Source organism: Selaginella moellendorffii, unplaced genomic scaffold (genome assembly GCF_000143415.4).
Source record: "Selaginella moellendorffii unplaced genomic scaffold, v1.0 SELMOscaffold_94, whole genome shotgun sequence".
NCBI lineage: Eukaryota > Viridiplantae > Streptophyta > Lycopodiopsida > Selaginellales > Selaginellaceae > Selaginella > Selaginella moellendorffii.
The window spans coordinates 641,336-655,857 of record NW_003314355.1 but is presented as its reverse complement, the minus strand read 5'-3'; the positions used below and the strand labels follow the sequence as shown (position 1 = coordinate 655,857).

Sequence of the window (14,522 nt, the reverse complement as noted above, 5' to 3'; positions counted from 1 at the left end):
TGAGAATAAATAAGGGGAGTTCTATTCACGCATTGCTCTTTTGGATGATAACAGCGTTAGCCAATCCAGCCTCTTGGATCGTGAGCGACGAATCATTGAGGAGCTTTGGAGGAAACCCCATGACTTGGAGCGAGTAGAGCTTGGGTCCGCCGGCTCGGGCCGCGTCGATAAACCCACGAATGTCTCCCACGGTGTGGTGATTGTTGAATCGCGCTACCATTCTCGTCCCATCGGCGAGCCGCAGCTGGAGCGACGTGAAAGGCTTCTGCTCGTCCACCACGATCCCACGGAATGGAGCGGCAGGGGTCACAGCGGCGTCACTAGCGTCATTGCTGCTGGGAGGCTGCGAAGATCCTAGAGTTCTTCCTGCTCCAAAGAAGTATTGCTGCTGCGCTGGAGGCGGCGGCTGGCATGGAGCAAAGCAAAGATCACAGATGAGAAGAGAGAAACTTGAGAGAAGGAACTTACGGTCCAGTCCGCGTCGCGCTTCATCAAGTTGACATGGACCGGGATGTCTGGATTTCTAGAGTCCAATTCTCTCGGGCACTCACCTCTGTGGATGCTCTAGAAGAACAAGCAAGGGGGCTTGTGAGAACCGAAAGAGAGAAACAAGAAACTCTATCTCACGCACCTGGAGAAAAGGAATGTTTGCTGGATCGTCGAGCCTTCTCAAGCCACCATCGTTCACAGTGAAGCCATTCCTCCAGAAAGTGATGGTGTGAAACACTGGCTCCGGCGTCGAATCCTCGTCCGGAGCTGCCGCCGCGGATGTCTGGCCGCCTGCTAGGGTTCTTCCAACGCCCCCAAACCCACCGGATTTGGCGCGGCTGGATGAGGACGAGACATCGCCCGTCCCCTTCTGGGCTCCAAGCTCCAGCGCGCGATTGAAAATCGAGTCGACATCCTTGTTCTGCTTGTTGTTGGCAGGATCCTGGACCACCATGCCACTGAAAATCACATCGATCGATTCATCGGCCACGAAACTTGGATGTGCCTACCTCTTCTCGCCGCCAGTGTAGTACTCTTGCCCATCCGAATCGCTGTCCGATTCCTGCGCGCGCTTGAGATCAGAGAGTGTAGCGACCTCGCCGCGTTTCTTCTTCTTGTCTCCCATCCTCCTCCAAGAACCCTAACCTAAAGCCCTTTTCTCTTTACTTTAGTAGTTATACATAACTAACGACCACCACCGGTCACCCTAAAATTTCTCTCTTTCATGGGCAGTGAAGGCGACGGCAAATCGATCGCCCCCGAGCAGCACGATCCGGAGCAGCAGCGCCAGGTACTTGATCGTTCGCGTGAAATTCCCTTGCGCTGTGTGTTCTTTGCTTGATCGGCATGGCATTTTCTTGCTATCGATCGAAGGAATGGAGCTCACTGATTCATTCATCCATCCACTGTTTGATCGACCAGCTTTTAGCAATCTATCTCTTTCTGGTTCACAGGACGAGGAGGAAGAGGTGGTGGTGGAGGAGGAGGAGGAGGAGGATCACGAGGAGCCGACCACGTCCGCCGCTCATCAATTCGCTTGCCAATGGCCCATGGCCGATGTAATTGGAGCAGCAGCGCCATCTCCAGCACTCCAGGTTCTTCCTTTCAAGAGTTTTTTACTTCTTATCCTTGGTTCTTCGATCGTTCTTCCTTTTTGATTCGTTTCTGCGACTGATGGATTGGTTTCTCTCGCAGGCAGCAGCTGTTCCAGGCTACGCTTCATCGCCAGTACGCTATATGTGGGGAGGAATCCAGGCAAGTATTCATCTTTTTATACGTTTTTTTTTCTCTCTTTTTTGACAATGGAGAAGTTTTCTCTTTTTTGTTTGCGTTTCAGCCTTTGATGCCATCGTTCGCGACATACAATCCTTACGGGCAGCCGGTAAGATTTTTCTCGTCAGAAAAAACAGTGTTGATCGTATACAGCAAATGAGCAACAAGCATCCTGCTATGTCTTAAGCATGCTTTTAGGGGCCACCTCCTGGACATTTCGGTGCAAAGGCTTTCCAAATGGTACGTCCACCGTGAGCGACCACGGATTGTTTTTTACTCGCGAGAGCTCCACAGGCTCAGAGTGGTCCTGCTGCGTCAGCCGATGTGCAACAAGCCGACTCGCCATCGAAGAGCAAGCCCGTCAAGAACGGCAGCTTTGGCCACAGGTCAGCCAGCTTTCTTTCGTTTTGATTATCGAGCTCACCGCACTTTGACAGTAGCAGCAGTGGCAGCGATGGATCAAGCGAAGGAAGCGAAGATGACAACTCCAACAACAACAACAATGTAAGGAATGTTTTAGCCTCGTTCGTCAACACTGCTTTACAAGTTCTCTGCTGCAGAAGAATGCTTTCCATCAAATGGCTATGGAAGGTGACCGATCTTTAAAGTCTGTTCTCTTGAGTAGCTGGAACTTCACTCGGTCTCGGATGTTGCAGTTTTGGAGAGTAGCAATACAGCAGGAATGTTTGGAAGCTGCTCTGGCTCCATTGAAGCGAATCCAACGGGAGTACCGAATACTCTGATGGATTACTGGAGCGGAAATGTTTCCAGAGTACACAGGAAATCGAAGCACTCGTCAGTGCCATCGCAGCCGCTGCTCCCGGGGATGCCAAGCTCGCTGTTGGGGGCTGCTTCCGCTTGCGATGGTTCTGATATGTGGTCACAGGTTTATCACACTTGTTTCCTTCTTTTTTTTTCTCAATGTACCTCTGGTAGGATGAACGGGAGCTCAAAAGGCAAAGAAGAAAGCAATCCAACCGGGAGTCAGCAAGGCGATCGAGATTGCGAAAGCAGGCAAGTTTGTCTTCATTCCTTTTCAGAAGAAAGTGATTTAAATCGAATTAATTTGTGTGAAATGAGACAGGCAGAGTGTGAAGAACTAAGCACCAGAGTGGATGCTTTGGCTGTGGAGAACGCGGCACTGAGGAGCGAGTTGGGCCGACTTATGGAAGAGCGTAACAAGCTCGCACAAGAAAATGTCACTTTGATGGTATGGTTTTACAAAGTTTGTGGTTTTTCTAGCTAAACATATGTAGTCTAATTTCTTACAGGAACAAGTGCTAGAAAAATCACAACACGAGCAAGACACAATGTTTGCTCCTAGTTAATTCATCATTCATTAAATTTAATACATAATTCTTTCTCAAATCTAAAAGGATGTCATTTTTCTTTCCTTAAAAATGTCGCATTCCCTAGTCACACCCAAGATTCCACACTGCCAACATGCCTGAACTTGGACAGCTTTTTGTACCCTTAAAAAAAAAGTGTTTTACCTTTTATAAAAAGGTGATTTATTATTAAACCTTTCAAAAGAAAGGCTGAAATAATGTAGTGTTCTTATTAATAAAGAATTAAACATAATGTAGTAGGATAATGTAATTGATGGTAAATACTTATGCTTATAAAATATCATTTAACTTTGATTATCTTTTATACTTTGAAGTTTATACTTTTTAATAGACTTTCAAGGTGAAAGATAAATCTCAACCCCTTCAAAAGAAAGAAAAATGTCACCCTTCAATGTTCCACAAAACGACCCCGCCTGGGAGCAGCGTCCCACCCCCTACTAAAGCACCCTCCAGCCGCCTCTCCTCCCTCTCTGCTCGTCTCCCCATCATATGATCACACAATGCTGGGTAAGCACTGGTTCTCATATTTGCATGTCTTGTGGGAAGCTTTCATTTGAGGTATAGCTCCTCACATTTCTTTTCATTTGGATCTTCGTACTACCATCTCCATCCTGATGATCTCTGGTTTTGGACAATCGGATCTACCATTGGACTGGGCATTTTGTAAGTGGCCACTCACTGAAGCATTTGATAGCGGCTTGATCATGTGAGGAAGTTGTTCACAGAGTTTTTCTTTTCTATCATTTAAGCTATGTCTCACTGCTTCTAAAAAACCACTTGTAGGTTAGGAGATTGAGGGCAATGAGCATGATGAATGCTAATCTTCTCACTCACGTGTAAGAACTTGTGCCTTTAGTTGCTGTAGAATGGGGCCAACAGATATGTGTTTTTTGATCATATAGTGAATAAAACACTTAATTACGCACTCTGGAGCAAAAACCTTTACTCAAGAAGAGAACACAGAAGACACTTCACATGCCTTCATGATAAAGGGCTGGTGAGTTGCAAGATTGGAGCAGCTAGAATCGTGTCTTTGAAGCATAACAAGGGCAGAAGATTGAAAGCCAAATCCAGAGCTCTTGAGGGTCTTCCGTGTATGTAGAAGTGTTGACTGCTTCTTTGGAACAGGATGTGGTAAAAAAGGTGGTTTATTTGGCCAGCAAAGCTTTTATGTTATAAGGTGTATAAATACATGTATGTATATACATATATTACCCTAGCTAAGTAATACACTAATTATAGTATTATAGCATATGGATAGTCCATTTGGGATTGAATCTAATCCATTAATTCTTATATATAAGCAAGGGTTTAAACCCCAATTAATATATCTATTCCTATATCCTAAGCACTCACATTGGTGGAAGTGAGGGGCATTATAATGTCTCTAAAGGGTAAAGTTTTTTGGCAATGCTTTACTCTAGTGTTTGAGATTATGTTTTTTTATTTTTATTTCTTCATTCTCTTTTAGATCTAGATCTGTATTAGTTTTTTGCAAGATTTAAAATTCTAGCTATCATTGTGCTTAAATCTACTCTTTCTTTTGATCTTCATTGCATTTTCTTCTTCTACTATGCCATGCTGTCATTGATCAAGGAATATGTCATTTAAGCTACTTTGTTAGATCGAACTTTTGGTGCTATAGGGTGTGATTATATTGGTGTTATGCCCATCTTTGATGTGTTGTCGTCTCCAACTTTTGTAGGACGTGATTACATAGTTTGTCTTTTTCTCGGTGTTTTGCCATCTCTTATTGATGTGGAGTGTGCTTGTGATATTGATTGGCAAGCTATGGATAATGTAGTCCAATTCTTGGAAAATGTTTGAGGATCAAGTTTATGAGAAAACAATATGTATGAGCTTAAGTGGATTCCAAAGTGTGATGATGGGCTTGATTATTATGGAGATAACTTTGAAGATGAAGTGGAGATTTTGCAGGGTAGGTGTCAATATTTTAATTTGCCATCTGATCCTTTTTCTTTCCTTTCTACTCTTTCCCAACCTTTTTTATTTCTCGGCTTGAGCCATCGTTTCATGTTTCTAGTATTTCTTCCTCATCTGCAATGTTTTCTTCTCTTAGCACGTTGATCATTTGTGACTCTCATAATTTTCATTCTTAGTCCAGTGTTGAGTTGAGTGTTTTTTGTCCTCTTCATACTAATCTAGATGTTGAGTGTATCCATGAAGTTGAAAATTTTTCTTTTGTTTCATTGGCAAAGTCTTTGATCAGTTCTAGTGTTGAGTATTTTCTCAGTCATGGGATCAGACATATAAAGCACATGGGCTAAGTGCAAAAGTTAAGTGGTATAAATGCTATTTACAGGGCTAGCATGTCCCCAAGTTATGAATAGAATTTATGGAAGTTGTGAGTGAGTCTCTTTCAAATGGTCAAAAGTGTGGTTAAGGGACTAAAGTAAGTCACTTACACACTAATTATTAACAATCATAATTTAAACAAAACTCAAAGTTATGGCACAAACATCAATTGACTATTGAATCTTAATGAACTAATTACAGCTTTATGTACAGCTGCTAAAAGTTCAAATCATAACTTTAAACCAAAGCAAGGGACTTCGATAGCAATTCATAAAGTACCATTGTAACAAATAATACATTCTATCTCTAAGTTTACCTATCGATGATCGATGTTAACTCATTCTCAACCATAAGTAGAACATGTCTTTGCGTCTTCCTTTCAATAGCATTTGAGACTTATGTTAACTTAAAACTCACAACCTTCATCCTTGTCTAACATTAAATATAGGAGGTCAGACTCACTTTATTTATCCTTCACATCCTCCTAATCCCCTCTTCAAAAAAAATAAAAATAAAAAATTTAAAACACCAGCTCCATTCAAATGTGTTATATTTGTCTTTATTTTGCTATTTATGTTTAGCTTTATTCCACTATCACATTTATTCAACCTCACTATATTGAGGATCTGTTCAAATTTATTATGCTCATCCTCACTCCATTATTGTATTTGTTTGTCCGCATTCCATCATCAAGGCTAAACTCCCATATGTCTTCTTTACCTTATTCTCTGAAGGAAAAAAAATTTAAAGTGTCAAAGCAAAGAGAAAATTGAGGATATTGTGGAGAAAAAATGGATATAAAAGTATTAGAAGGAATTTTCAACAGCTGTTAATGTAAAAATAGAGAAATAAAAAGGACATGTGCTCAAAGTTTGGAAATAGAAAACCTCCTATTATAAAATACCACAATATAAGTAAAAGATTCACACTACTCAACTTCTTTAATATATAATTCAACACTTGAGACAAAAAAATCTATAGAAATGTTCACTCTCAAAACATATAAAGCCTTCAACAACAATGGTAAAACAAAGTCTTTTAGTGGCATTCACAATTGGGGACATGTACTCAATTTGCAACTTTAATAAAAGTGATTCAACCCTTGGAACATAAACAAGATTTTCAACTTCACACGCATGCTCAACATTTAAATTAATATAAAAATAGAAAACACTCAACTTAACATTGAACTAAGAATAAGAATCATTATATCAGGAAAATGAAATATTGTACATAAGGAAGAAACATTATGAATATAAGATAGTGTTTCTATACTTACATTGCAAAATCTTCCACTCATCTCTAAAGCTATTTCTATAATAATCAAATTCCTCATCATAATCGAAAAACTAACTACATCATTTATAACTTGTAAATCGATATCACAATCATACTTTATACTAATGGGAAATGGCAAAAGACCAAAAACAGAATAAATTATGTAATCATAGTTAGAGGTGGCAACACATCAAAGATGGGCATAACACTAATATGATACATGCCCCAAACCATAAAAAATTTGATTCAATGGAGTAACATTAGCAACTTGAAGTTATATACTCCTTGATCAATGACAGCATAGCATGGCAAAAGAAGGATATGTAATGAAGATCAAAAGAAAGAGAAAATCTAAACATTATGGGCTAAACAAGAAATCAAAACTGTCAAGAACAAAATCTTCTGTGAGGCTCCAATCTTTTAAGTCTTGAAATCCAAGTCACTAACACAAGGAGGAAGTCTTCTCTCCTCAATACACAGACACCTTCCAGGTTTTACTTATACATAAAGGTCTTTACTTACACAAGGGAATTGATGGAACTTTAGATCTGAGGCCAATAAAACAGGGTGTCATTATAGTGTTTACAATAATGTCTAAATACTTGTAGCCACCTTCCCTCACCACTTGGATCTATAGAATCTATCTTAGATCGTGTGCATTGAAGCTAGGGGGCTGGAAGGTTCGATCCAGGTTGTTTGGCAAGGCGTGCCAAAGAAAAGTAATAGCTCCAAACGTTTTGATTGCGGCACTTGGGAATCCCACTTAGAAATGCCACAGTGCCGGACAATGCTTAGGAAGCAGCTGGCAAGAGCATGAAATCTGCGAGCTGGGTGCAGCACGGTCTTTGCTGAAAAGGATCCCACCTCGTTCAAGCTCGTTGCTCGCTCAAAAATATTTGTGCGGCCTTCCTCAAACGATGGCGGAATACACACTGCCGTGCCTGGTGATCAGTGGCGTATTTCTAACAACATGCTTTCCTTCTTTCTTACTTTGGCACAGAAGGGCATGCTCGCCAGCAATCCTCCATGGATCGGAAGCAGATCCATCCGCAATCCTCGCGTGAGAACACCTCGTGAAGTCCCCCGCTCCAATTCCTCTAACAATCCTGCTGCTTTTCTTTTTGAAATTAAAGGTCGCGCGTTCGAGTGGAGGAGTTTAGGGTTTTGGGGTGGGCGGGACATTCGAGCAAGCTGCGGCCGGGGCGTTTCATCCTGGTGCTCACGTCTACCGAAAAGGTTGTGTTGTCCATCTCGAATGTAAAACTCGCTGATTCTTCTCTCAGGTTGAGCCCCTGGTTTCACTCGTGAGGTCGGAGATTGGCGAGGATAAGATAGCCGCGAGCTTACCCGACCAAGAATGGCTAATCCCAAGCCTTGATTTCCTGATAGCTACACCGCTCGACAAGCTCCCTTCCCAATCGATGGGCGTGCTTACCATCCTCGTCGATGGCGACATCGGCGGTTCTTTCCGCGAGCAGGCCACGGGCGTCATCCACCGGTTGTTCCCATCGTCGTTTCCTTCGTCCCGAATGACGACCCGACAAGAGCGCTGGTTTTCTCCCTCCGACCGCGACCGCCTCTCTTGCAGCTCGACGTTGCAGGAGCTTTTGGCCTCCAAGTTGCCCGGTAACCTTTCCTCTTTCTTCCTTTTCTTTCTCTTCAATCTGCTCTCAGAGGCCAGATCCTGTCCTGGGTGGGGAGATAAAACTTTTGCGAGGATCATGAGGAGCTTTTCTGCCCGTGGAGACAATGTGGTGTGTCAGGACTGGTCCGGGCTAGTAGCTTTGATCCCCGGACTTGTCCGACATGCACTTCCTTGTGCCCCGCCACCGCTTCTGGTTGCGCCAGAGAGCAAGGTGCACGCTCTCACTCAACTCGTGCAATGCTGTGCGCGCGAGATGGGCATGTCCGAGGCCAGGATCTCAAAGGTGACGAGCGGGAGTTGTACCCATGTTTCTTTGGCTCACCAGGCTTGTTTCAGGTTGGAGCTGGAGTGATGGGAGGAACTCCAGAGGTCGTTCCCCCGCTACTACTCCGTCTTCTGCAACTCGGCTGCAAAGGTGGACGAAGTCGTGAGCGGCATGGTGGAGCGTGGTTACGAGGCGTATCCCGTCTATTCCCAAGACGACGCTATCCTAGAGGTAACGCTAGAAGTCGGATGGCAGAGAGCTCACGACAATGGCTTGTGTGCAGAAAGTTTACGAGCATGGCCTCTCGGTTGTCGTCACGAACGTGTACAACCGAGCGTCCCAGGATGTGATCAACTATGAGCTCCCTCGCTCGGACGAGGAATACGTGAGCCACACCGCAGTGATCCCAGGAGGATCAAACTGGTGGTCAATGTCGCTCGCCACCAAGAGCTAGCAAGCTTGTCTGCCTATAGCAGTATGATCGCATTGCCCTCTGACTTGAGCAATCTACGCCACAAGCTGTTAGTGCATTCTGCCCCTCACCTCCGGCATTAGAACTCGCACTAACTTTCTTCACATGTATTGAGAGAGATTGGAAAAGGAAGAAATCTTCCCACACTCGTATGTCTATAAAGTACAATGAAAAGTATGTTTCAGACTCAGCTTTGTCCGATGGGCCGAATTCGATCCCTGCGCTATCAGATCTATGTACACAAGGATGCTGCCGACTAGAAAGTCAAGCAAGCCTCAGTCGTCGCGTTTCGTCACACAGAACAGCCAGGAATTTCTGGGCTTTGTCAAGAACTCCTGCAAAGTAAAAACACATCCAAACGTGAGCAAAGAAAATAGCAAAGCAAGTTCACTAGACGTACCAGCAGCCCGCGCAAGAGCTTCGTACCCGCGAGAAAACTTGGTCCATAGCTTGTAGCCCACCTCTTCTTCGCCAAGAGCTCCCGTGGGCAGGAATTTCTGGTTCCTAACCATTTCTTTTGCTGCACTGGCTGGACTGGTGAACTCCTTGACCTCCGAGAAATCTAGCACGAACGTGCAACCGCCAGAGCCTACTTGCAGCTCGATGTCCTGGGCATCAAGGTGCAGCATGTAGTGTGCGAAGTCGTAGGACACTGCCTCCACGTCCATAGCTAGAACTTCCTCCGCCATCCCAAGCTCGGCTGGATGAGCCGTCTCAAGAACTCGTCGTCGTACGCTTCATTCTCTGTCCGTTCAACCCCCAAGTAGAGCTTGAGGATGCCGGGCTCGCTCGTCCCAGGGACAAGCCGGGACCAAACATCCGCTGCCAAAGGAGGCACTTCCGTTGTCACGAGGACCGCGCTATCCTCGTCCAAAACACCCAAGTCATAATCGGGAAGAAGGTAGTGAGCCGCCGCATCGCACATAGAGCTGAAGAAGGCTATGACCGAACATACCTTGATATTCCCGCGGTTGAGAGGGTGATTCCTCCAGCGCCTCTCGATTTCCTCCATCAGCCTTCTCTCGTCTTCGATCTTGGTCGCCGACCTTGAAGGCGCGCCCGTCGTGGACGACGACCCTGGCCACCATGCCATCCCCCGCTATGCGCAACATTGGAAGAAAACCCTAGCAATTCTGAGCCGTTCATACTAACACCGGGATCCAACGCCACGTGGCGGCGTCCTATATAAACGACCGGACCATCCTTTTTCTTTAGGTTAAGGATTACCAAAAAAAATGAAGCAAGTTCGCGACAGGCTTTACATTGGCACTTCCAACGATGCAGCGATTTATCTTTGCGGGTTCATGCAAGGATTCAGTCACGTCTTGTCCCTGGCACCAGTATGTCTTCAACCAAATTGTAATTTCATCGGCATGGTACCACCCCATCGCTTCCATAAGTTTCACAGCGTGGAAGCCAAGCTCAAGGAGTTTTGCCCGAGCATGGTGGGCAAGGCGCTGGTGCGCAAGATAGTCCCTTTGCAGGATAAAGAGGACCAAGATATTCTCCCTGTCTTGCAAGAGTGCTTTGAGTTTATCGACGAAGGCCTCGCGCAGGGGATGGTGCTCGTCCACTGCATTGGCGGGCGCTCGCGCAGCGCAGCAGTGCTGATTGCGTACTTGATGTGGAAGGAAGGGTGTAGTTTTGATGAGGCACTCGAGAGCTTGGTAGAGTGTAGGAAGAGTGTTAGTCCCAACAATGGTTTTATCAGGCAGTTGCATGAATTTGAAACCATGTTGCAAGGGGGTGATGAGCAGTGCTTTAAGGAGATTTCTACAAAAGAGTTTAAGTTGGAACTTAAGTGTACATTGTGTGGTGAAATGTTTGTTATGTAATTATTTTACACTAAAAACATTATTTACAAATATATACTTGGGTATACGTTAAGAAGCAATTAGTGCCAGATATCTGGCTAGAATTTTATGCCATCTGCCCTTTGGAAACTTTTTGCTCACAGCTGATTGAGTTTGAGCTCCATCAAGGCTCTCACCAGATTGGACAATAGTGTGAAAGACATCATGGCCATACTTTTGGCAACTAAAACCATGTGTTTGAAGACAAGCTTCACTAGCTAGTTGCACCAAGATCACAACCAATTCCATGGGGTGTGACTTTATGTTGAATCTAGGATTTTCCTTGAGAGCTTTCTTGGTTTATTGGATCTCTGGTGCAACCCTGGAGTTTTTCTTGTGGGTGAGTAAACTTTCACGGTTTGGGAGCAATATATTATTGCTAGGAAAGGGGATCAAACTTGGAGCTCGACTCTCATGCCCCGGGGATTTGAAAGAATTGAAACCTATGGACCTCCAGCTTTGACAATAGATGGAACCAGGGTCCACCTCGAGTTCAAACAAGCCATTTTCCAGAACAATATCTTAAACGGATGTTGTTGATTCTTGTTGCAGCAGCATGCTTATACTTTGCTTCTCAGAAGTAGCGTTTGCATCGGCTGCTTGCTCAGATTGAGATGCAGAGTCCATTTGTTTGCCATGGCCTCTGGGTTTTTAAATAAAACGTGTCCCAGAACATGAGCAGGTGAGAGTTTCATTCCATCGAGAAGAGAATGGTTTCTTTCTTGAGCTTGACAGCAGCAACGAGCTGAGCGCCATGCCCAGAATTTGCGCCCAGAAAACAAAGAATTCCTGCACTGCTGTTTACATTATGGTATACGTTAAGAAGCAATTAGTGTCCAGTTGGACGGGAACCTGCTCAAGTAGAGGGGCTCATGCATTAGGTAGCCAAGGTCCAGTCCAAGTCCGGCTAGGGTGGGCAAAGGCTGTGCGCATGTGTTCTCACCATGCGTAAGCTTCACTTAGCTACTAAGGGTTTTGGCTTGCCTTGGCACTTGAAGCATGACCCTTACAGCTGTGGCATCTTAATTGATATTGGCTATGCATTGCCTTTGCTCCATCTTTCAGTGTTAGGACTTGTGTGCCTTGCATCCTCAGACAATAGCTACTTGGTTGATCCTGCCAGCAGTCATATGCTTGTCTCAAAAATTAATCCATGCATGTGTAAGTATAAATTGCTTTGTATTGTGAAACTGTGAATAGCTCATTAAATCAATAATAATTTATTTGATGGTACCTTACTACTTGGATAACCATAGTAATTCTAAAGCTAATACGTGCAAAGAGTCCTGACCTCTTTAAGGCATGCATTTATTAGATTCAAGGCTAATGCGGGCTCGCCCTGATGGCCGGATATCTGGCTAGAATATATTGGCAAGGCCACAGGTTCAAATCCACAGCCAGAGACCCAATCAAAAAACAGGAAGCATTCTTCTCCACCGCCATTTCCTCCCTGCAAAGTCGCTGGCCAGAGCGACATTCTCTACACCAGCTCTTCGCTGCCTTTTGGCTGTCGCTCTTGCGCTCTCGGCAGCGTTGCTGAAGCTTTATCGTACCTGATCCCCCAGCGCGACGCCAGGACCTGGAACACGATGATCCACGCCTACTCCGCGCAGGGTTCAGGCTCTTGGATCGCGCGATATTCCCTTTCACTGGCAAATGCGAGCAGCAAGAACACACGGGGCATTCGATCTATGCGGTGTCAATCTTGTTCGATTGAGTGCCCCAGTGTCCCGCAACACAGTCGTAAAATCCTACATCCGGATCTCCAATCTCGGCCAGGCAAACAAGATCTTCGATTCCATGCCGGATCATGACGTGGTTGCTTGGAACTCACTCATTACACTGTATGCCCAGTCCGGGCATCTCGAGCTTTCCAAGAACACGGAGTTCCGTGATTCTCTCTTGGAACGCGATGATCACCGCGTATGTGGCGGCATCCCGGACCCGCGACTGAGAGTCTATGTTTGATTGCGTCTCAGAGCGCCGTGGAACTTGATGATAATGCCGATAGGGGCAAATTGTGGCAGCGAAATCGACCTTCGACAAAATGCCGGCCAAGGATCTCGTGTACTAGACGAATCTACTGCCCAGAATGAGAGGACGTTCCATCGGTTCCCCTTCACCAGCACAGCGGTGAATACCAGACGGGGGATTTGGCCACTGCAAAAGAGATCTTTGATTTCATGCCAGATCAAGACGTGGTGCGTGGACGGCAATGAAGACAGCCACCAAGGCTTCGTCGCCCTCACGAAGAACATCTTCGATCAAATACCCGGAGAAGAATCCAGTACCGTGGTTCCTTGCGAGAATGGGCATTTTGACGAGGCCGTTCACGAGATCTTGCGCAAGACCATTGTCTGCTGGATAGCTCTCACGCCAGTTTCAACTTGAGCGCCGCCAGGAGCATGTCTGAGAGCATGAAAATGCGCACCCTGGTTTCCTGGACGACCAAAGCTCAAAACGGGCACTACGATTGAGCAGTGGAAGTCTTCCAGCTTATGAATCTCGAGGGTGTCAAGTCGGGCGAGTTGACGTTCCGGAGCGTTCTAACTTTGTGCAGCCATGTCGGTCAGCCGACCTGGGAACACTGCGTCTTGAACAGCCAATACTTTGGGATGGTGGCGAGGAGACGGCAGCACTCTTTATTTCTGCATGATCGATGTCCTGGGTCGATCCAGGAGAACTCTGAGTGCAGAGGAGCTCGTCAAAATCGATGCCATTCCTTCCAGATGTCGTGATCTGGATGTTGCTGCTGGGAGCTTGAGTCCTCCATGGCCGATTGTGTCCCACCTCCCAATCGATAAGTCCATGTTTGAGAGAACATCGTAGGCAGTTGTGTAGCAGGGCTCCAGCACTCTCGAAGATCTTTGCTGCGACTCTCTCAGCAAGGCCTCAACGATCTGGAACCTGATGAAGTCGAGGCGAGTGAGGAAAGTTCCAGGGATCAGCAACATCATTCGAGTTGGTAGTGAAGTTCACAGTTTCTTGAGTCATTAATTCACTAAGTATTTGGCTTTTAGGTATTAACAAATTCTAATGATTAAGGAGGATGTTCTTAAAATTGTTTTTCATGCATTATTTAATTTGTATAAGTTTTTAGTGATGTTATTTAGTTTGAATAACATTCTATAATCTTTCTAATCATATTGTACAATTGCAAGCATTATTAAAGATATCAACATCATCTTTTATTTCGTCTAAATATTGTATTTGCAAATCTCATAGAATTGACAACTCCCTTAATTTGGCATATGTTGACTACACTCAATTTTTCATTTTGCACATAGATGCTTTTAATATTAATCTCAAAAGTGTATTGCAAAAAAGTGAACTACTTTATGACAAAAGAGTGTCTAGAAGGTTCATGTATAATTACATGATTTTCAAATGTTATTACAGTCATTTTATTATGAAAGTGAAGAATTTAATTTATCATATTTCTTTATGGGTTTTAAAGTTTAAGGTCCTTCCTACAAATCTTTGCTAGATGGCACCTCCTTGTCAAAGGCTCAAGAACGATGCCATGGAAAACCACCGCCATTGCCATTATACGCTACTGCTGCACATTTTCAATCCAAAGGGC

The 14,522-nt window shown here is 44.7% G+C and overlaps 4 protein-coding genes across 5 annotated transcripts; 2 read left to right on the top strand and 2 right to left on the bottom strand.

Moving 5' to 3' along the window:
• Window positions 1-6: 6 nt before the first annotated feature.
• Window positions 7-1,121, bottom strand: LOC9630309 (plant UBX domain-containing protein 3). Its single transcript, XM_024662949.1, has 4 exons — window positions 999-1,121; window positions 632-947; window positions 469-564; window positions 7-406 (listed from the first exon to the last, which is right to left on the bottom strand). The coding sequence occupies exons 1-4, from the start codon at window positions 1,112-1,114 to the stop codon at window positions 26-28; spliced, it is 909 nt and encodes a 302-aa protein (XP_024518717.1). The 5' UTR covers window positions 1,115-1,121; the 3' UTR covers window positions 7-25.
• Window positions 1,122-1,830: 709 nt separating this feature from the next.
• Window positions 1,831-3,124, top strand: LOC9630308 (G-box-binding factor 1). 2 transcript variants are annotated; one of them, XM_024662952.1, is made up of 5 exons: window positions 1,831-1,870; window positions 1,960-2,001; window positions 2,056-2,147; window positions 2,205-2,352; window positions 2,418-2,529. In XM_024662952.1, the coding sequence occupies exons 1-5, from the start codon at window positions 1,832-1,834 to the stop codon at window positions 2,502-2,504; spliced, it is 408 nt and encodes a 135-aa protein (XP_024518720.1). In that variant the 5' UTR covers window position 1,831; the 3' UTR covers window positions 2,505-2,529. The 2 variants fall into 2 exon arrangements, with proteins under 2 accessions (XP_024518720.1, XP_024518719.1); XM_024662951.1 differs by lacking the exons at window positions 1,831-1,870; window positions 1,960-2,001; window positions 2,056-2,147 and adding exons at window positions 2,698-2,775; window positions 2,846-2,971; window positions 3,033-3,124 and having other exon boundaries at window positions 2,245-2,352; window positions 2,418-2,647.
• Window positions 3,125-7,894: 4,770 nt separating this feature from the next.
• On the top strand, window positions 7,895-9,276 carry LOC9629845. The gene is made up of 5 exons (XM_024662963.1): window positions 7,895-7,940; window positions 7,988-8,330; window positions 8,379-8,632; window positions 8,686-8,845; window positions 8,898-9,276. The coding sequence occupies exons 2-5, from the start codon at window positions 8,126-8,128 to the stop codon at window positions 8,972-8,974; spliced, it is 696 nt and encodes a 231-aa protein (XP_024518731.1). The 5' UTR covers window positions 7,895-7,940; window positions 7,988-8,125; the 3' UTR covers window positions 8,975-9,276.
• On the bottom strand, window positions 9,197-10,179 carry LOC9630307. The gene is made up of 3 exons (XM_002989118.2): window positions 10,042-10,179; window positions 9,487-9,946; window positions 9,197-9,421 (listed from the first exon to the last, which is right to left on the bottom strand). The coding sequence occupies exons 2-3, from the start codon at window positions 9,773-9,775 to the stop codon at window positions 9,351-9,353; spliced, it is 360 nt and encodes a 119-aa protein (XP_002989164.1). The 5' UTR covers window positions 9,776-9,946; window positions 10,042-10,179; the 3' UTR covers window positions 9,197-9,350.
• Window positions 10,180-14,522: the final 4,343 nt, after the last annotated feature.

Bases quoted from the DNA above. Each gene is read 5' to 3' on its own strand.
- LOC9630309 (XM_024662949.1), bottom strand. From the start codon at position 1,114: ATGGGAGACAAGAAGAAGAAACGCGGCGAGGTCGCTACACTCTCTGAT. The intron at 948-998 runs GTAGGCACATCC...TGTGATTTTCAG, and splicing joins TACACTGGCGGCGAGAAGAG to TGGCATGGTGGTCCAGGATC. The intron at 565-631 runs GTGCGTGAGATA...TTGTTCTTCTAG, and splicing joins CAAACATTCCTTTTCTCCAG to AGCATCCACAGAGGTGAGTG.
- LOC9630308 (XM_024662951.1), top strand. The intron at 2,776-2,845 runs GCAAGTTTGTCT...GAAATGAGACAG, and splicing joins GATCGAGATTGCGAAAGCAG to GCAGAGTGTGAAGAACTAAG. The intron at 2,972-3,032 runs GTATGGTTTTAC...AATTTCTTACAG, and splicing joins AAGAAAATGTCACTTTGATG to GAACAAGTGCTAGAAAAATC.
- LOC9629845 (XM_024662963.1), top strand. From the start codon at position 8,126: ATGGGCGTGCTTACCATCCTCGTCGATGGCGACATCGGCGGTTCTTTC. The intron at 8,331-8,378 runs GTAACCTTTCCT...ATCTGCTCTCAG, and splicing joins TTTGGCCTCCAAGTTGCCCG to AGGCCAGATCCTGTCCTGGG. The intron at 8,633-8,685 runs GTGACGAGCGGG...GGCTTGTTTCAG, and splicing joins CCGAGGCCAGGATCTCAAAG to GTTGGAGCTGGAGTGATGGG.
- LOC9630307 (XM_002989118.2), bottom strand. From the start codon at position 9,775: ATGGCGGAGGAAGTTCTAGCTATGGACGTGGAGGCAGTGTCCTACGAC. The intron at 9,422-9,486 runs GTACGTCTAGTG...TTTACTTTGCAG, and splicing joins AGCTCTTGCGCGGGCTGCTG to GAGTTCTTGACAAAGCCCAG.